The sequence below is a fragment of the Diachasma alloeum genome, unplaced genomic scaffold (assembly GCF_001412515.2).
Source record: "Diachasma alloeum isolate Michigan unplaced genomic scaffold, Dall2.0 Dall_scaffold_00210, whole genome shotgun sequence".
Taxonomy (NCBI): Eukaryota; Metazoa; Arthropoda; class Insecta; order Hymenoptera; family Braconidae; genus Diachasma; species Diachasma alloeum.
Window position 1 is genome coordinate 444,969 of NW_021680375.1, and position 20,214 is coordinate 465,182.

Consider the following 20,214-nt stretch of genomic DNA (forward strand, 5'->3'; position numbering starts at 1 on the left):
GGGGGGGGGGGGGGGAGAGTGGGATCCGGAGAAAAAATTGAAGCAAGATTCATGAAATTCCTCAGGATCTCACAGGAAAGCTCAAATTCAACTTCAAGAACCCGGAGAGTCTCCGAGTTCTTGCCCAAGTCCTCCTCAAGCACGACTTCGGCCTCTCGGTGGACATCCCCCCCTCGAAGCTAGTCCCGGCCCTTCCCCTGCGCCTCAACTACATTCTGTGGATCGAGGATCTCCTAAATCACTCAAAAATCTCAGATGTTCACGGCCTCGATGTAGGCACCGGGGCAGTCGCCATTTACCCCCTCCTCTGCGCCAAAACCCTCGGCTGGAGGATGACGGGAACGGAGATCGATCCCTCCAGCATCACCTCCGCTGTCGCCACAGTAAAACAAAACAATTTGGATAATTTAATTCAAATTTCTCCCGCCGAAAAAGCCACCGTTTTTAAGGCGGCGATCGACCGTGGGAACTCTTACGACTTTTCCATGTGCAATCCGCCATTTTTCGATGCTGACAAGATGGACGACCGTAAGGTCAAGAAAATGGCGCCGAGGAATGCGACGACCGGAAGTGAGGGGGAGCTGGTGACCGAGGGCGGGGAGAGGAGTTTCGTTTTGAAAATGATTGACGAGAGTTTGGAAATCAAAGAAAAAATCAAGATCTATACAACGATGATTGGACACAAATCGAGTCTTGGGTTTTTCAAGAGGAAATTTAGGGAGAGGGGCATTGAGAACTTTACGTGGACTGAGTTTTGCCAGGGGCACACTAAACGGTGGGGAATCGCGTGGGGGTTTTTGGACAGAGATAAGATCGATTTGAAAAGCGCGCCGTTCATCAGAACGAGAAGCGAAGTGAGGAGAGGGGGAGAGGAGGCTTTTGGGGTCGAGGTGGTAGTTCCTGGGGAGGGGGAGTATTCGGAGGGGGTTCCCAGGGTGGCGGAGAGGGTCAAGGGGTGGATGAAGGAGTTGCAGGTGAGAACAAGTTTTTTTTATTGTTTCTTGTTTAATTTCATGAATTTCTTCTTTCCTCTATTTGAAATATCCCTATTCAACTGGAAGATTTTTGTCTTCAGATTCAAATTGAAGAATTGAAGGTAGAAGATGAGGATTTGGATGTCTGGACGTGCCAGCTGCGCGCGACCGAGGATTCCTGGTCCCACGCGAGGAGAAAACGTCGCATGGCGTTGAGACTGCAACGAGACCCTAAGAGAGCTCGTCCAGACCCTTCAGATGATCCTCCCTCTCGAAATCCTCTACCAACAGCTCCACAGGGCTCCTCAGACCCTCAGGACCACTCGAGCTCCACGGAACTATTTCTAGAAGCCACTTTAGCCATCGGTGAAGTGTCTGAACATCCGGAAGACTCAGAAACTCCTGAAAACTCATCAGAATCTCCTGAACCTCCGAAAACAAAAATCTCTATGATTCTGGTGGGGGGAACTGGTGGAAAGAATGCCTTGGAAACCTTCAGACAATTTTTAATTAATAAATTGGGGATCAGGGGGTACTTTCAAAGCCAAAATAAATCTAGAAGTCCAAGGAAGAAGAAAAAGAAGAGAAATTGTAGTGAAATTGATACAAAGAAATAAAGAATAAAAATCGGTCCTTAAAAAACTAAACTGTTTCTAAATTTTCGCTTAACCATAAATTTCACCTGAAATTTTGAACAGAATTTATTATGAATAGAAATTTCATCAACTTCCATTTCAAATTCATTTCAGATTTTTCAAATGTCGGTATTGTTGAGCCCTATCGATCGCCATCAATTAAAATTTAATTCATCGATTAGTTTTTTTCAATTTTCGAATTTTTTCGAAAATCGGTTTTCCCACGATAACTAAAAAAATTTTCTGAATTGATTGAATGGTGGCTTAAAAAAATTGTTTGGACGTCCTTTTGACCGAGTTCGAAGATGAAGGCGACAGCAATAATCGTTATTTTGATTTATTTGAAAATTGCAAAAATTTTGTATTTTTTGAAAATCAGAATTCCGGGGATATCTTTGAATATCATGCTTCAAATCATGCTTTTAGATTAGAATCTTTGGGACTTGAGTGGAGTTCATATTAATTTACAGAAAATGATCGAATTCCCATTAATTTTCGAAAATAAAAATTTCATAAATCGTCTAATCATCGCTTTCAGCGGTTCCCCCCATTCCTCCAGCCGTCAGCTGGCAGCGCCCCAACGTCCACCCGCCTCAACTCGCTCAGTCCATCCTTCAGAGCGCATAAATAACGTCAATTACCCCCGTTTTCCCTGAAAAATCACAAAAACCCAAGGAACTTTGTAATCGCTTGAACAAAAAACGCACACTTCGTCGGTTGAAAAAAATCCAATAAAACGAGTGAAATTGTCGTTATTTTCCAAAAACGAAGTGTCGCACTTTGAGGTTATTACTCATACCGTTTGGAGCCTCGAAACCTTCAAGTCGCCGGACAAATGCTCCCCAAAGCTCTCAACTCAATCAAATACTCGATGATCAAATAAAAACAAAGATTGAGTGACTCAATTATTAATTTCTCAGTCGAATTCTTGGGCTGCGGGTCGAATAGATGGTAGAGGGTGGGCCCGAGGTGCTCAGACGAGTCAGTGAATTTATTCGGAATTTTAATCCACGATTATTTTTAAGTAAATCATGGATACTGACGTCGAATCCTGTTTGAAGGAGTGGAATGATCTCGCTACGGATTTCAAGGAGCTTGAGGTGAGTTTTGGAATTTTTAAAAATAATTTTTTGGGTTTTTTTGTTATCTTCAGAGTTGTTTTTTGGTCAAATTTGTGCTTCGTGGCCCCGTTTGAATCCATGCAGCTGCTGAGAGAATACTTTACGTAAATGTTCATATCGTTTTAGTATTGAGCTGTTGCTGTAAATTTTTTGCCTATAATTTTCTCATATTTTACAATGTTTTAGACACAATTTTAGGAATTTTTAGATAGAAACGTTTTTTCTGCGCTTTTAATGACTTAAATTATCTCGTTAATGAAGGAGTTTGGGAGGAATGTGGAATTTTTGGGAATTTCTACATGATGTACCACGCAATTGACAATTTTGGATTGCGAAAGATAAAAAAAATCCAGGTAACATTCGAAAGATAGTACAGCCGGGCCTTACGTGAGGGATTTTCCTAACTAAATGTTAACCATAATAATAATAATATAATATTACTGTATTATTTTATTAATATTTTGGTTTAGTTGAGGGTCAAACAATTCAATATTGACCTGCACTTCCCCGCTCGTCGTTTTTCTTTAATTACAATTGACTGGCTAACCGAAAAAATTAAAAAAAATTGACTTTGTCAATTGAAGTGTCCAAAAAAAATAATAGTAGTTTTTAGAACAAAATATTTCCCGAAATTCCTGAAGAAAACAAATTATTTTGGACAGAAGAATTATTTTTTCCCATGCAAAGACTAGGGTTGACAGGAAAATTTTTTTTGAATTCTGCCAAGTAGTCTCTTTTTCTGGTGTTTCATTTCACGTGAATGCTCAAATGTTGAAAATATTCTCATCATCTCCTATTTCAACTACCGATTTTACTTTTGATTTCTTATGATTTGGGTATTGTGTGCTGACAGGCTCTCAACAGGGAGTACGTGGCCAAGTTAGAGGAGCTGGCGGAGCTCCAGGGGAAGTGCATCAATGGCATTTCCCATCAGAGGTATCGCATGGGGGTCATCTCCAAGTCTCTGAAGCAGTGAGTATCAACTCCCATAATGAGGGATTTACGAGGAAATGACTGGAGAGATTTTTTAATCCGAAATTTAAATAAAAATTCATTTTTCATTTCATTTAGTCTTTTTCGTTCTATTAATTGTGCAGTTATCTCGTTCGTGAGTGGTTCTAAAAGAAAATGTGTGAAGACATTTTTGTTGGAAATTTGATGCTCTACAAAAAATATATATTGACATTTTCACGTAAAGCCACTCGTTATCAAGATAAATCCAAAATAATCAAAAAAATAAAAAACAATTTTGATATTTTTTTCAATTTTTCGTCAATTAAAAAATTTGTTTATTTGTTTGGGCTATGTAGACGGCTTATCCGTCTTCCGCAATCATCAATAATGTTTCCTGGCCATAAATAATTTTTTTTTTCAATTTTAAAGGGTTAGATTCAATACATGGTTTTGATTTTTTAATTAAAACAATTGAATTGAGTATTGTTATTCGTGCTGATGATTCTGTTTTTGTTACGTTGAAGATTACAAACGAGTGAAGAGCGCCATAAATTGAGGAAAGACATGGAGAGAAGAGAGGAGCAGTTGCACGAAATGGAGCAAACATTACCAAAGGCCAATGGCACGTATTTATCAATTATTCTCGGCTCTGTCAATGTATCAATATTGAACAAAGATGAGAAGTAAGTATTACCCAACATGACATTAGTCAATAAAAAACACCTCCTATCACAATGAGAAAACAATACTACAATCGTTGTTGTTCGGGGACTGTTGATGATTCAGACAATTGCTATTGTTTTTGCAGGTTCAAGTACAAAGACGAGTACGAGAAGTTTAAGTTGGTGCTCTCCGTCATTGGGTTCATCTTGAGTGTCATTAATTTATTTACTAATGTCAGGTGAATCATACAAGAATTATCTTCATCGAGTTATTTTCTTATTTTTAAACCCAAAAAAGAATACGAAAAATTATTTTTTCGATTTGAAATCGTCTCTGACTTCAGGAGTTGGTATTATTTTTTAGAAAAGTTTTAAGAAGATTTTTATGGAAAAATAATGCTTTTGTTGATTACCAAATGTCGATATTCATAAATGAGAATAGAATTCCGTATAAAATGAAAGGAAATATTCTAGAAATTGAGATGAATTCAATATTCAACAGAATTGGAAAAACTTCACAGTTTCCAAGGAATTTTTTCTCGACAGGATTAATTGATTATGAGTTTTGATTATTTTTTATAAAATTTTTAAGCAAATTTTTACGAAAAATAATGTTTCTTTTAATTATCAAATTTCAAGAGATGTTCACCAAAGAGAATTGAAGTCCAAATAAAAAATAAAGGGAAAAATTATAGAAATTAAGATGAATTCACTATTGAACAGAATTTTTAAAAATTCTCAGTTCCCAAAGAATTTTTTTTTCAGCTATTCTTGAAGGATTAACTGATAATTTGTATTTTTGTTCTCTTAGGACCCTCGAATTGAGTTTCATGTTCCTCCTAGTATGGTATTACTGCACATTAACGATACGCGAGAGCATCCTGAAAGTGAACGGTTCACGAATAAAGGGCTGGTGGCGGTTCCACCATTTTTTATCGACAGTTGTATCTGGCGTTTTACTCGTGTGGCCCAATACTGACCCCTGGTATGCATTCCGTGGGCAATTCATGTGGTTCAACGTTTATATCAGTAAGTATCAACATTTTTTCATCTTGAAAATTATCCTAGCCTCTTCGGAGGGAAGGGATTTCTCTCTTCCAAATAGAAAAAAAAACATGAAAATTCCAAAAGATTTGAATTATTAAGAAATTGAGAATTTGACAGATTTTCATCAAATGCTCGATCACGTGGAGACATATTTCCTCTTTGTTAATTATTTGGATTATTTCCTCTTGGAAATCGATCATTAACCAGTGCAGCTCGTCAGAAATATCTATCAGAATTCCTGCAACTTATTGAGATAATTTTCTAAAATTGGAAAAACGTCTGAGTGGTGAGAATTCAGAGAAACATCAATTTTTTTTACAAAACAGTTTCTTTTTGACTGATTATCTCCATGAACTTTTAATCAAATTTTTATTTATTTTTTTTATTTTAGCATCCAAATCTGATGATTTCTTGTGCTTAAAAAAGAAATTTACATCATATTCTGTTAAAAAAAAATTCACATCGCATTCAGGTTAATACAGTATCATATAGTACATTCTTCGTTTTAGGTCATTTACTTGAGTCTTAAATGCTTAGTCCGGAATCACATCCTTGGAACCGCTCAAAATATCTCGATTTTTTTCTCCAGAAACTCTATTAAATATTATTTGGGACAATTCGATGTCCAATAACTACTATTTGAGACTATTTGAGAACATTTTATACTCAAATTTGCAATTACATAAAAACACTTTCTTCTTTCTTGATTTTTCTCGTCAACTCTCACTAAAAAAATCATCTCAGACCAGTGAAATTAGTCTCCACTTTCTCCAACTCTCCAACAAAATCTTTTCCACTCAAAAATTTTACCCATAAATTAAAAAAAAAAATGTTAATTAAAAATCAACTTCCTTCCAGGTTTCGTCCAATTCCTCCAATTCCGCTATCAAAGTGGAGTCCTCTACCGTCTAAAAGCCCTGGGCGAGCGTCACAACATGGACATAACCATCGAGGGATTCCACTCGTGGATGTGGCGAGGCCTGTCATTCCTCCTCCCCTTCCTCTTCATAGGCTACTTCTTTCAATTGTACAATGCCTACACGTTATACCGCCTGATGTTTCACCCCGAAGCAACCTGGCACGTACCAGTGCTCGCAGCCATGTTCTTCATCCTCTTCCTCGGCAATGCCATCACAACAATACTCGTTGTGCCCCAGAAGTGGCAGGACACATTCAGGAGTCAACTGCCAGATGTTTTTAATTTCAAGAATGATAAGAGGAAGAACTCACAGGTCAAGGAGGAGCTCGCCGCCCAGGAAAAAAATTCGGTGGGAAAGAGTGACGAGATGACTCAGCATCAAGAGAAGAAGGCGAATTAATTTATTGATTGATTATTAGGTGATTTACTGGGATTAATCGAATTTTTTACTCGTATTTTCTTCGTTTTTTTCCTCTCAGTGTTTTTTTCGCGAATTTTGGAGATTAGTTGAGATGATTTACAGTGGTTTCCTCGGCATAATATTCATTGTCAATTAATATTGAGTAATATAGTAATATATTTTTTTTATTCTGCTGTTGAGTGGAAATGGTTTTGATAGGGAAGTGGTAGAACAGAAGGAAATAGTTTGTTTTTGAACTATTTTGATGAAGATGGAGGGTCTTGGGGGTGAGTGGGACTAGGGGGAATGATGGGGGATTTTTTTGTTGGGCATTCAATTTTTTTAAATGTTTCTGTACTGAAATCAATCGGTAGTGAGATAATTTTGAATTAATGGAAATTGATAAATCGAAAATGTCACTTTGGATTGATTATTTCTGGTCTTTTGATGAATTTGTTATTATCTAGGAATTGTCAGTGTCTTTAGGACATTTCAAAAGATATTTTTTGTGAGAAAATAAATTCTCGTCACGTTTCCTTTTAAATTACTTGTTATAGAAATGAATTCATAATTGCTTGAACAAGAACTTCAATTTTCAGTTATTTTTTGTCATCTTGTTAAAAGTGAGATTATCTTGATAATGAGAGGCTTTAGAGACTTTTTTTGTTGAAAATTTGATTCTCTACAGATAATTTCATTTATTAGATCGTTTCAAATTGATTAATTATAAATTGAGATGTCGAAAACGTCAATTTTAATTAATTATTTCTTTTTATCTCGTTAAATATGTAAATATCTAATAATTATCAGTGGCTTCAAAAATTCTTGCAGTTTAAGTCTCGAAAATTCGATTGTTTCGAAGAAAATATTTAGGAATATTCATTCTCAGGATCACTCATTACCGAGACCGCTTCATTACTAAAAATAATGAATCTTGCTCCATTTTTTGCATCCTTTTAAAAGATATTATCTCCTAAATGAATGAATTTACGAAAAAATTTAGAAAATATTTTTTGTCGGAAATTTAATTAACAACAAAAAAAGTATCTTGACATTTTCTCTTAAACCCACTCGTTCATGAGATAAACACAATTAACAAACAACATTCACCTTGATTTATCGTTTTACCACTTCGTTGATTCTACTCCATTGAAATTTAATTTCTCTCGTTTTTTATAAATTTCTTTCGCTTCTTTGCGAGTTGTTGTAATTGTGAGTGGATTGTAATGGAATAAAGGGTGTCGACAGATCAGTTGCGACATTTTTTTGAAATGTTCACAGCTCCGAGGGAGATATCGCCCGCTAGCGAATTTTAGTGATTTTTTTCCATCGAGAATTTACGTTTTTTGTGAACAGCTCGAGAATCGGGAGGGGTTGAGCGTTGAGAATGGTCTCATTGGACAGCCGGGAATATTTCCGATTCAGTTCACTACACAAAAATGCATTTTGCCCCAATGGATCGTCAACAACCGTTTAAAAACTGTTTTAGAATAAAAAATTTGTTTAATGAATATTTTTGGAGATTACTAATAAAAAAAATCTTATGACCAGTGAACTGGATCGGAAATTTCCCCAGCTCTTCGAAGATTCCATCCCCTCCAATACAATTATTAACAATTGGGAGATACCCGATTTTTTTTAATTTAAAAAATTTAAAATCGATTTCGTTAATTATCAGAATACAGTTGATTCAGATGTTTTATGAAGGAATAAAGTGGCATTCCCATTACTGTGTAATAATCACCGTTGATTTTCTTTATCAGACAGCCTCCTATCCCCTGAATCCCGTAGCCACCTGCTTTGTCCCTGAAGAAACAGAAAAAAAAATTTTTGTTAATTTTTTCAGCCAAAAACTGAAGGATAAAAATGTGATTTACATTTTAGTGAATATCTTGAGAACCGGGAGGGGTGGGGGGTTGAGGGTAGCCTCATTCGAAAGTCCGGAAAATTCCCGATTCAATTCACTACAAATAAACCCATTTTCCCCCAGTCATTAAGGGATAATCATCAATTGACGATTTAATCATTAAAAAATGGTTTGTTGAATATCTTGAGTAATAATTGATCACAATGGAGTTATGACCAGTGGTTGGAATCGGAAAATTGCCTGGCTTTCCAATGAATTCAATTTTGTTGGGAAATTCCTGCGACTTATCGACATATATCGATTTTTCCGTCGGGGATTGAATTCGTACACTTGAACTCTATTAAAAATCGACTTCAACAGCTGGAAAATGTTGAAAAATGGAGAAGTGCATAATTAAAAATACAAAATTAATTTTTTTAATTACATTGGTTCACCGGTGGCTACATAGGCCCTGATCTGCTCCTCAGAGATGTCTCCGAAGGTGACTTTCGCGCTCTCGAAGAATTTAACTTCTTTGTTTCTGGTTTTCAAACAAACTCCTGAGAAAACCTCGTGCTCTTTGTTTTTCAAATTATTCAGTATTCTAAATGCATCGGCTTTGTCCTTCGGTTTCCCGTAGATGGTCTCCCCCATGGTGACGATCGTGTCCGCCCCGATGATCAACTCCGGGGGCCTCTGATCATTTTTCAGTCTTTGGAACACCTCCTGGACTTTGAAGTACGCTAGGTCCTGGACGTATTCTCCGTGACTTTTGTACTTCTTTCGATCGAGATTCTCGTCGTAAGTTGAGGGGATGCATTCGGCGTTTATCCCCTGTAGAATAATTACCATCATTGCGATTGAAATAATTTGGTAATCAAATTATTTCGGGGATTTTTTTTTTAATATGGGGGTGACTTCAAATTATCAGATTTGTAATCCAAAGAATCGACGTAAATTTGAAAAGCTTTCTATACGGTTGAAAATGAAGAGTCTCTCCCTCCCCCAGAAAAAAAATCCTTCAGATATCAGCATAATTATAATTATTCTGATTAATTTATACTGTTCTATTTTATGTTATTTTCTTTCCATTTCCGTCTTCACAATTGGATTAATTTAATTTTATCCATTCTTATTCGTGTTATACAAATATTGCCTTAATTCACAAGTTACAACATTGAATGAAGAGGAATTATGTTAAAGATCAATAAAAAGTGCGATACCTATCGCCTTTTTAACTCACCAAATTTTTAATTATCTCTTGACGTCTCGGCGATCCACTTGCCAAAACTACTCTACTGCTCAATATTGCCTGCACTGTTGGCTCCAACATCTCAAAATTAAATACTGCAAAATTTGTTGAATTTTTTCAATCAATGAGATTGTCTCAAATTAAATCAACGAAAATCGAGGGAAGTTTTTCAAAAAAAGAACAAAAAACTCATAGTTTCAAACTCAACAAATCATGTGATAGTCTCATAATTCCTTGAAAATATCCGAAATAAATTCATAATTTTTTCAAAAAAAAAAAAAAATATCAAGGTTTTTTCTAAAATGTAAATTAATAATTAAAAAACAACTATTATTACTATTATTATTATTAATTTTTTTCTAAATTAATCATTAAAAAAAAAACAAATTTTAAATTGTTTTTATTTCTTTCATGAACAAAATCATGGGATATCCTCAACCTTTTAAAAATGTTTTTGAAAATGGTTGAAAATCGATTTTTTTTAATGGTGAAAAATAGCTCAATAAATCAATCAACAATCTGCAATCCTCAAAAATTCTAAACAACATCGGTAAGTTCTCCCCATATTAGAGTAGCTCTACCCTTACAGTAAATTCAAAGATTATTGAAAACTGCAAAAAAAATGCAGAAGACTCGATTAGATTCGGAATTCTAATTTTTTTCTCAATTTAATTATCGTTTTGGTTTTTCAAAGAAGAAATGTTTCAAAATCAGGATTTAACCCAGTGTCTTATGTGAAAATCAACATTTCCATTGTAATCGAAGATGAAAATGTGAATTTTTTTTCATTAGATGTGAAAAAATTAAGAATTTTTTTGACACCTCATAAAAAATAATCCATCGTTTTGCAAACAAGTTTCATTATTTATTTATAAGAGGGAAATGTTTGAAAAAATATCAATATTTTGCGAAATTTAATTTAGATAATACCGACTGGGTATGAATTTTTTCAAATTTTTTCCATACAAATTAGTTGAAGAAATTTAAAAACTGAAAATATCCAAAAGTAGGGGAGGATGGGGTAAAATGGACACTAGATTTTTTTTTAATTATTCATAACTCAGGAACAAATTTATCAATTGAGCTCAGTTTGGGCTCGTCACAAAGGGAAATAATTGTTCTTTGTATTAAAAAAAAAATTATTAAATTTTATCAACATTTCAAACCCTTATTAACATTTTTAAAAAAGTCAAAAGTGTCCGTTTTACCCCAACCGCCCCTACAGCGTAGCCCGGCCGAAGGGTGGAGCTACTCTAAATGCTAGAAAATTAATTAAATTTTCCCAATCAACACGATCTTCTCAACAAAATCTTTGATAAAACCGCGGGAAGTCCTTCAAAAAAAGAACAACAGCAAAAAAACATTTTCAAACTCAACAAATAACGTGATGGTCTCACATCTCTTTGAAAATCCTCTTAAAAAATTTACAATTTCTGCATGAATCAAAAAAACTATTAGCCCTTATTATATGAATTAGCAATGAAAAAAACTATTAAAAATCATTTTTTCTTTCATCAACAAAAATCACGTGATAACCTCAAACCTCAAAAAATCCCCAAAAAAACTCACAATTTCTTCAAAAATAAAAAAAAAAGATCAACAATTCCTCATTATATCAATTAACAATAAAAAAACTCTTCTAAAAACCTTTTGTTTTCTTTCATCCTCAAAAATCACGTGATAACCTCAAACTCCCAAAAATCGCTTCCGAAAAGTTGAAAAACTCGAAAAAAAAATTGAACAAAAATTCCGAAAAATAGCTAAATACCTCAATCAATAATCCGCAATGGCCAAAAATTCTGAACAATCTCCCCCACCAACAAACGCAAAAAATTCAACTGAACTTCACAACTCCTCGACATGAGGAGTCGCCTTAAACTCAATTACCACCGACATCATTATTATTATGACAACCCGGTTGATTATTCACGTTATTCCCGGAGTAACGTGCATCGTCGATCGCTCCCGTCAGTTAACAATTACCTTTACATCGTGACTGCGAGCCACAAAAAAACAACTAACCGGAGATTAGTCGCAGGCGGTCGCGCGCGTTAAATGAATCGATATTCCGTGTTTTTTTGGGTTTGAGGAGTCGATATTAATCAGTGCGAGTGTCATGGAGGACGTTCTGGACGAAGTTGTGTCTTCAGAGGACCTCAAAGTGAGTCCATCACCCAGTGAATAATTAATCAAGCCATTAATAATTTATTAACCGATCGTTGATGGCTACGGGAGTTCTAGGTTAGCTCAGGAATTTCTGGAAAATTTCGGGGAATTCTCAAGGATTGCCGGATTTTTTTTGGTTAGGATGAGTTGCGTCACATCTTATGAGTCATTTTCACTGTCTTTGCGAGGAATTACTCGATAAGTAAGATATTTTTGGAGGTTCTTCTGTTCTTGAGATAATTTTCGAGTTTTTGGAAATTAAAAAAAATGGGGTTCACGTTTTTGGAGATATGTTTCGAGCGGGAGAGAATCGGGGGTTGAACATTGTCTTGTTGGACAGCCAGGAAAATTTCCAATCTGTTTCGCTATAAATAAACCCATTTTGCCCCGGTAGTACTGGGATAATCGTTAAAGATGTGATTTTAATGGGTGAAAAATGTATATGGAATGTAGGGGTGGGGTAAAACGGAGACTTCAGACTTTTTAAAAAATATTCATAACTCAGAAACAAATTGATCACTTGAGCTCAGTTTAGGCTCGTCACAAAGGGAAAGAAAGTTCAAGTCGACTTATCTCTCAGTTGAGTTTTTGAATAATATCTCCGAATCTAAAGGAGATATCGAAACCTTTCTAATAACCTTTTTTCTAGAGCAAATTGAGTGCTACAAAAAAGGTTTTACCAAAAATTTAACTATCTCCCTTAGATTCCGAGATATTCACTGAAAACAGGCCAATAGTCACAATCGACTTAAACCGTTTTACCACTTTGCTACTGATTTATAAATCGTTCAACTGTATTTTATGTTGAATAAAACATTTAACATTTTAAAGATCTTTATTAATATATATAACAATCAAGTACATCGAGTAACAGTATCACAATGAGCTTGGAACTTGCAATAGATTTTTATGGTTTTTCGATGTAAAAGAGGTAATTATGGTTTAGAAATTCGAGAGAACATACAACGAGCAGTTGAGGTCATCCTCAGTGACCCAAAAGGTTCAGTTCGAGTATGCCTGGTGTTTAGTGAGGAGCAAATACCCAGCGGACATCAGGAAAGGGATTGTTCTGCTCGAGGATTTATTCAACAATCATGGAGACAGTGAAAAGCGAGATTGCCTGTATTATTTAGCCATTGGAAATGCCCGGATAAAAGTGAGAATATTTCTGTGCACTAATTGCAATAGAATCTTTCAAATTACCCGAAAGTTTATCGTTTGGAATTTTTTATTGTTCTATTTGTTTCAATCTCACAACATAATTTGCATTGTGAAGATTCAATTCTGAAATAAATTCTAAACGAAAGATAATGTGAATAGAAATATTCTGGATTGAGATTTTATTTCGTCTTGCCACTGTTGATGATGATGTCTCATTAATTATCTTACTATTCCAGGAATACACTAAAGCATTGCACTATGTCAGGGCATTCCTCCAGGTGGAGCCTGGCAATCAACAGGTCCAACATTTGGAGGGTTTGATTAAGAAGAAAATGGAGAAAGGTCGGTGGTTCCATCTAAAAAATTAAACCCATATTTTTTCGCTCAAAAAGTCACTAGAGAGCCTGGGAACGACCATTTTATCCCAGAAATTTATTAAATCTGACAGAAACTGAATTTTAAACCTTGAAAATGTTTTACATGAGATTTTGCTCTCATCTCATATTTTATTTGACCAAATTATGGAAGAAAATGAGAAATAATTCAACAAAATGTTGTGAAGAAAAAAATTATTTTAATTGTCAACTTTGTTTGTTATCTTCATTTTCAGAGGGACTAGTAGGCATGGCAGTAGCTGGTGGAGTGATCGTGGGTCTCGCAGGCATCTTGGGTCTAGGGATTGCAATGGCCAAGGGCTCCAGATCTTAGCTAATGAATTCTCCACACACCTGAACCACGATGCTTGTACCTGTACCAAAAACCAATACAAAGAGAGCCCTCGAAAACCATCGAAAGTCACCAAGAATTATCTTCGAAGATGTTGAACTAATCACACAATTAAACAAGTCATTAGTGAAATCTTGAGCTGCTGAGGATGAGGCTCTAGATTTCATCCATCTTGTTTTGCAAATACCTGCGAAACTATCGAGTTTATCAAAAAATGTCAGATAAAATTTTTTGTGGAGAATCAAATTTCCAACAAAAAGTATTTTCTGACATTTTCTCCTTAACCCAATAATTACAGAGATAATTGCGTAATTATCAAAAATTATGTCGACTCGAAAAATTAAAGAGCCATTGTGTTAATTAGGCAATTATCTCGGTGATGAGTGGCTCTAGGAAAAAATGCATAAACACATTTTTTGTAGAGGATTGAATTTCCAACAAAAAAGTCCTGTGAAATTTTCTGCTAAACCTCTTCCTTCAAAAGACATTCAGAAAATACTCTGGACTTTTTTTGCCTCAGGCTCATCTCCTATCCTCACTTGACTATAAAATTGTAAAATTTATTGAAAAAATTTATTCAAAATTATTGGAGACATTCCAAACGCCACAAGAAATACAGAAATTCTCTCGTCTTCTCCTTAATTTCTCGTTTTGTACAGCTTTATTAAGTTATTCGTACGATCATTGAGAAAATGACGAAAAAGTAATATAAAATGGATTAACTAACTTATAATAAGAATATGGAGAGGGAGTTAATTACGTGATTAATCGATATACTTCAGTGTTTATGTAGTTGAAATTTTTGTATAAAAAACGAGATGAAATGCCAATTCCCTTTATTAATAATTTTTCTTGTCGATTCAAATAAATGAAAAATTCAATCTTCCCGCGAAAATGCGAAGATTCCCAGGAACATTTTTCTATGCATCAATTTATTGTTTTATGGGATTGGGATTGTCAATCCCATGATTTTTTATTTGTTCTAATGATTTTTGTAATTTAAAGAAAATAAAACGTTTCAAGTTTCAATAAATTTGCTATATAATAACACCCTTTTCGTGATAATTCCATCAATACAGATCGAAATATCAAATAATTCCATTCAATTCATTTTGAAATATCAAATAATGGAAAATTATAGCCAAATTTAGAAAAAATTGTGAAATTTTCAACTAAAACAAAATTTTATGTAAAATTCAAATGGATTTTTTCGCATGAAATTTTTTTATTGAATGAAATTATGAAATTGATTTTTCAATGCATTCCTCCATAATTTGAAAATTAATAATGATGGATTAATTAATAATCAATCGTTTTTTAAATTAATCACTTGGTTATGACGTCACAAAGTCGGAGTCGCCCTCCATTGGTTGAGTAGATGAAGTGGGAGGAGTCGTGGGTCTTCATTGGGCGAGGCGCATGCGCAGATTAGGTTGGGTTCGTCTGAAAACTTTCTGTGATTGATTGAGCCTCCACCATATATTCACACTAGCGATTTTAAATATTTAAAATGGCCAATTTTAACATTTCAAATTTTTTAAAATGTTTTTCTTTATGAAATTTTTATTTATTTCTGTATTTGATTTTTTCCTTTCATTTCTAAAATTTTTCATTTTTTACTTTTTTATTTTTACTTTTCAATTTTTCAAATCTTGCTTTATCAAAACGAAATTTCATGAAATTTCTGACCATTGTAGTTAGAGATGCAAATGCGTCACATGAGGCATTTATGACGGCCGTCACAATTCCTCCCGCCCCTCTATGACCTTCGCAATTTTCAAAAAAGATGAATCATTTTTTATCTCCACAGATGAAACAATTTTTTTTTATTTATTACCGTCACAATTAGAAATTATTTGTTACCGTCATTTGTAGCAGGAAAATTTGTGTGCCATAAACACTCATTTGGTCATTTTGCATCTCTAATTGTAGTGCCTTAAACTCGGGATTCCCCGAACTTTGAATATTTTTTTCCCAAGAGATTGGTTGGTCAGTGGCCAATTCACGTACTAGTGGCGCCACAGGAGTAGATTCGATCATTCGATTCCCGCGCATTCGGGAACCATAACCTGTGTCGAACAGCTGCAACCTTACATAAGTTGTGTGGAGTGCGTTTATTCAAAGATTAAAATAAAAAAAAACAGTAAAAAATGGTGTACACTTGTTTGTTCCCCGGCTGCAGCCACAAATCTCGGTTCCAGTTCCCGCGTGTGGGTAAAGATCCGCAGATTCGCCAGAAGTGGTTGGACTTCATCGGAATTGACTTCATGGAACCTGCGTCGAGGAAGGGTTTGTGCGAGGCTCACTTTACTCCGGATCAATTCATCATTGAGAGTGCAGACACAGGTAAAAAATATGCCGTAGTGTTTTAGAAAACACGAAACAGATACGACAGGTGTAAATTCATGCATTATTGCTATTCAGGATTGAAATTAATCAGAGCTAGGCTGAAGACCAATGCTGTACCCACGATTGCAGTTGTTCAGGCGAAGAAGCCCCCGGAAGGTTCGTTATTTCAGAAAAAGAGATTATTCTTCGTCTTCTTGAATTTCGTTTCCGATAAAATGGAATGATAACCGTTGACAGGTTATCAAAAGGTGGATAAAAAATTTAGGGATTTTCGTGATGAGTAAAATTGGTTTTCTAGATGTATAAGATAATTCAGTATTTTTTTTAGAACAGTTGGGACAATTTTCGTGACACGTTATATGACCGTCATATGACCGATGCAAATATGACAATTTTTGTTATATGACCGAATTATGGTAGTACTAACGTATGACCGACTAGGGCTGGCCATCAATTTCCTGATTCTTCAATATTAAAAGAATTTCCGAGTTATATTGATTAAAGTTTGAATATACTAATCGAAATTTAAAATTAGCAAAACAATTGAATCTAAATTTCGCATTGATGACGCGTTAAATATTTAATAATATGGCACTGTAAATTTTCTATTAAGTAAGTAATACTAAATTTCTTATAAGGAATTTTCAGTTGTCCAAATAATCGTCAATCTTCCCAACTAAATTACTGATTAATAAATAATTCGGAATTTGAATATTTAAATTGATGATTTCTTCTATAATTAAAATTTAAGAGTGCTATTAACGAATTGACTACTTAATAATTTAACGGTAATAATAATCTATGGATATGGCTATTCCGGTAGGTATGAAAATTGTTTCATTTGGCCAAATTACTCTGACTCTCCAATTTTATAATCTTTACAATCGATTTCCACTATTAAAGAAAAATTCTAATTAAGAGAGATAACGGCCAATTATTTCCTATATTTAGTGACATAAATTCTATGTGACCGTAATTTTCCATATAAATAGCAGTAATATTGTCAAACTACTCAAATGATGACAGAAAAATTACGGTCGTATGGGACGAGCGTGGAAATAGTATATTTACAGTATAGTATTTATAGTATAGTATATTTCGATGCGATTGCGTAAAATTATTTTTTGATCCGTGGGAGATGTGTAGCGCCCCCCGACGGCGAGTGTCACTCTCTCAAGGGTCAAAGAACGCTTTCCACGAGTGTCAAACCCTATTTTCCATCACAATGTGTGAAAAGTGGCATTTTGCGCAAAATTTCACTTTACGTCCAAGTGATAAAATATACTATTTCGACATCTTGCACTTGAATACTCTATTTATCGGACGGAATAGGAATCCGTGGAAGTATGTTGCGAGCCCTATCTCTCCCAAGGAGCCACTGTCTAGTGGCCAAAACGTGAATCCGCGACCTACGCCCCGCCGCCCTCAGACATCCCAATTGGCTCTTAGTTCTTCCTCTTCTCCAAAAAATAAACATTTTACTCAACCATTACAAAAAATTAACACCTCCGGTATTTCTATCAGATTCAAGAACCTTTTCATTTATAGAACAGGAATCCATTCCTGTCAATATCGAAAAACGCAGTCGACCAAAGTCATTGGAGGGAGAAGATGTCACTGGGAAAATGAAAAAGACATGTGTTGATACTCCACTCGATGAACTTGAGAACACCTGTGCAAACTCAGAAAAAGCCCAAGAGCTACAACATGAGTATTTTAACATAAGCAATGAAGATCATACGTACTCTCAAACTGTAGAGATGATTGCAGACGACAAGTCTTACGATGAACAAGAACTATTGAACAAGATTGACCAGATTCCCAGAGAGAGGGTCCCCAGTCCCAAAATTATCTCCCCAGAAGGAGAATCCCAAAGTCAAAAGACACAGACTGAAATCAATAATCGAAACCAAAGTACCCAGACAGACCCCAAGAGACGGGACCAGTCATCCCAAACCGGAATGTCCCTTGGCTACAGCATCCACGACCTTCGAAATAACAACGAGGCGATTTTGTACTTCACGGGTCTAGAGAACTATACAAAATTCCGAGTTGTCCTGGCATCACTTGGCCCAGGTGTCTTCACCCTGAAATACAAATACTGGCACGTGCAGAATGTGTCAGTTGAGGATCAGCTGTTCATCACTCTGTGGAAGCTCCGCCGCAACACCTCTGACTTCGAGTTGGGCTTTCATTTCCAGGTAAGTAAGACTGCGGTCAGTAATATTCTTCACACGTGGATCCCATTCATCGCTGATCAGTGGAGGAAGCTGGATAGTTGGCCAAGCAGAGAGCTTGTCGATCATTTCATGCCAGAATGCTTCAAGAAACGCGATCCTCAAGAACCAGTTGATGAGATCCAAAACGAAATTGATGGATCATCGAATGATGAAGAGACTTCTGGTAACTTCAACTCAATTTCGACTTCAGCTGATGCGAGAAGGAATGATCTAGAGATGATTGGAGATAGTCCGCCTGCTGGAGGTTCCACTGCTCAGGATATTCTGGCACAGCACGAAGTGCATCTGAAGATGCCACACCTTCTGGAAGAGAAGGATCAGCTACGTAGGAGGGGCTCTCAGCACAATAGCAGTGGAAAACGTGGTCGTTCTCACATTGAACGACTCATTAATTGTATGGATAACTTTAAGATTCTGAAGGCGCCTCTGAGTAGCAGCTACGTCGACTTGGCTGATGACGTTGTTTCTATTTGTATGATATTGTGTTGCTTTCGGGAGTATGTGATGAAGGCGGCAGATTATTCGTAGTGTGGATTATACGCTTTACTGATGCTGTTTTGAAAAGATGTTTTATTATGAACTTAAGTAAACAAGTTGTGCATTTATCTATTATTTGGTTTTATAAATTTACTACGAAAAAAGAATTGAGCGTGAGCCACCTTCTTTATTCCCTATTTTGAGGTATATTAGAGTCATTCTTATATTGTAAAGCGGAGTCTGTAGCCCTAGTCTCCCCTTGCCAGTTTTGTTCTCTCGGTTGGAGTCTACCCTGTTGTGTATACGGACGCAGCCTGGCCTTGCCCTCTCCTTAGACTGATCATTAAAAAATAGTGGTCTTTGATCTTGATGATCTTTCGATCGCAACGTAGATGCGGGAGCCACCAAGTGGTCTCTAAACTAACTAATCTTGGAGGGCAACCAATGAGATCCCTTGGAGGGAACTTTTTAGAGCTTGAACTAGGGGAGACTCCTAGACCCCAATGTTCTATACATACTCCTAGACCCCATTGTCGTCCTAGACAATGTTGTCACAACTCTGCTTTTCAATTGAAAACAGACCTCATCTTTAGAGACATTTGTCATGTTTAGAGACCCTAGCACGCCATTTCTCGACCCGCTCTTTCATTTGAGCCCAAAAAAACATTCATATCTTGTCTGACACCGCTGCTACAAACTCGGGTCTACAACTCGGGCTTTCAATTCAAAATAAAATTATATAAATTCACAGCGAGTTTATTTGCATTTTCAATTTTATTAAAGCATTCAATGATATTAGTTTGATGTCTCAATTCAAATGAGACTGCGCTACGCAGTGTTAATTCAAAAGAGTCTACTTGGGATACATATGCGTGTAATTAACAGTGGACACCCGGTAGAATCGCGGACCTTATGCCACGATCATTTGTGTTATAGTGGAACACATGGCGCCATCCATAATTAATATCGACTGCAAATAAACCGGGTGCAATTTCTACTCTACCGACATTGTTTGACCGACTGCAAGGACCGTGCACAGATGTGGTTGCGTACAGTTGTTCCCTCACATTTTTCACAAATCTGTGGACAGCCGTGGATGTGTGCAGTTGCGGAAGTACGAACCCCNCCCGCCGATCTTACGCGATTTTATTAGAGTTATCACCTGATGGGGGCACAGAAATTCAAGGAAAACCCAGTTGATAACTCATCCGGAGATCTCTTCATTACCGGCTGATGGTATCTCGTGGTATTCCAATTCCAAACTCTCACTGGAGATGGCGATTCA

General features: G+C 35.9%; 5 protein-coding genes across 6 annotated transcripts in view; 4 read left to right on the forward strand and 1 right to left on the reverse strand.

Annotated features, from left to right (window-relative positions):
* LOC107036703 (U6 small nuclear RNA (adenine-(43)-N(6))-methyltransferase) overlaps positions 1–1,597 on the forward strand; it is a 3,545-nt gene extending 1,948 nt beyond the window's left edge. Inside the window, exons 2-3 of the mRNA XM_015254832.1 lie at positions 66–974; positions 1,076–1,597. Of these exons, the coding sequence (XP_015110318.1) occupies positions 66–974; positions 1,076–1,591 (1,425 nt within the window). The 3' untranslated portion in view covers positions 1,592–1,597. The remainder of the gene's footprint in view (positions 1–65; positions 975–1,075) is intronic.
* A 506-nt stretch (positions 1,598–2,103) lies between these two features.
* LOC107036664 (transmembrane protein 120 homolog) lies at positions 2,104–8,452 on the forward strand. The gene is made up of 6 exons (XM_015254772.2): positions 2,104–2,709; positions 3,584–3,702; positions 4,209–4,367; positions 4,493–4,585; positions 5,158–5,375; positions 6,252–8,452. Exons 1-6 carry the CDS (start codon positions 2,641–2,643, stop codon positions 6,710–6,712), a joined length of 1,119 nt encoding a protein of 372 aa, XP_015110258.1. The 5' UTR covers positions 2,104–2,640; the 3' UTR covers positions 6,713–8,452.
* Positions 6,691–11,930, reverse strand: LOC107036665 (probable bifunctional dTTP/UTP pyrophosphatase/methyltransferase protein). 2 transcript variants are annotated; one of them, XM_015254773.2, is made up of 4 exons: positions 11,579–11,930; positions 9,802–9,905; positions 9,004–9,392; positions 6,691–8,518 (listed from the first exon to the last, which is right to left on the reverse strand). In XM_015254773.2, the coding sequence occupies exons 2-4, from the start codon at positions 9,889–9,891 to the stop codon at positions 8,380–8,382; spliced, it is 618 nt and encodes a 205-aa protein (XP_015110259.1). In that variant the 5' UTR covers positions 9,892–9,905; positions 11,579–11,930; the 3' UTR covers positions 6,691–8,379. The 2 variants fall into 2 exon arrangements, with proteins under 2 accessions (XP_015110259.1, XP_015110260.1); XM_015254774.1 differs by lacking the exon at positions 11,579–11,930 and adding an exon at positions 11,458–11,536.
* On the forward strand, positions 11,705–14,896 carry LOC107036666 (mitochondrial fission 1 protein). Its single transcript, XM_015254775.2, has 4 exons — positions 11,705–11,971; positions 12,923–13,132; positions 13,374–13,479; positions 13,748–14,896. Exons 1-4 carry the CDS (start codon positions 11,927–11,929, stop codon positions 13,843–13,845), a joined length of 459 nt encoding a protein of 152 aa, XP_015110261.1. The 5' UTR covers positions 11,705–11,926; the 3' UTR covers positions 13,846–14,896.
* A 1,041-nt stretch (positions 14,897–15,937) lies between these two features.
* On the forward strand, positions 15,938–18,999 carry LOC107036605. The gene is made up of 3 exons (XM_015254665.1): positions 15,938–16,209; positions 16,288–16,368; positions 17,761–18,999. The coding sequence occupies exons 1-3, from the start codon at positions 16,014–16,016 to the stop codon at positions 18,978–18,980; spliced, it is 1,497 nt and encodes a 498-aa protein (XP_015110151.1). The 5' UTR covers positions 15,938–16,013; the 3' UTR covers positions 18,981–18,999.
* Positions 19,000–20,214: the final 1,215 nt, after the last annotated feature.

Bases quoted from the DNA above. Each gene is read 5' to 3' on its own strand.
- LOC107036666 (XM_015254775.2), top strand. From the start codon at position 11,927: ATGGAGGACGTTCTGGACGAAGTTGTGTCTTCAGAGGACCTCAAA. The intron at 13,133-13,373 runs GTGAGAATATTT...TTACTATTCCAG, and splicing joins TTGGAAATGCCCGGATAAAA to GAATACACTAAAGCATTGCA. The intron at 13,480-13,747 runs GTCGGTGGTTCC...CTTCATTTTCAG, and splicing joins TAAGAAGAAAATGGAGAAAG to AGGGACTAGTAGGCATGGCA.
- LOC107036605 (XM_015254665.1), top strand. From the start codon at position 16,014: ATGGTGTACACTTGTTTGTTCCCCGGCTGCAGCCACAAATCTCGGTTC. The intron at 16,210-16,287 runs GTAAAAAATATG...ATTGCTATTCAG, and splicing joins CATTGAGAGTGCAGACACAG to GATTGAAATTAATCAGAGCT. The intron at 16,369-17,760 runs GTTCGTTATTTC...TTTCATTTATAG, and splicing joins GGCGAAGAAGCCCCCGGAAG to AACAGGAATCCATTCCTGTC.
- LOC107036664 (XM_015254772.2), top strand. From the start codon at position 2,641: ATGGATACTGACGTCGAATCCTGTTTGAAGGAGTGGAATGATCTCGCT. The intron at 3,703-4,208 runs GTGAGTATCAAC...GTTACGTTGAAG, and splicing joins ATCTCCAAGTCTCTGAAGCA to ATTACAAACGAGTGAAGAGC. The intron at 4,586-5,157 runs GTGAATCATACA...TTGTTCTCTTAG, and splicing joins AATTTATTTACTAATGTCAG to GACCCTCGAATTGAGTTTCA.
- LOC107036665 (XM_015254773.2), bottom strand. From the start codon at position 9,891: ATGTTGGAGCCAACAGTGCAGGCAATATTGAGCAGTAGAGTAGTTTTG. The intron at 9,393-9,801 runs GTGAGTTAAAAA...ATTATTCTACAG, and splicing joins AAGAGATAATTAAAAATTTG to GGGATAAACGCCGAATGCAT. The intron at 8,519-9,003 runs GTAATTAAAAAA...CTGTTTCTTCAG, and splicing joins GTAGCCACCGGTGAACCAAT to GGACAAAGCAGGTGGCTACG.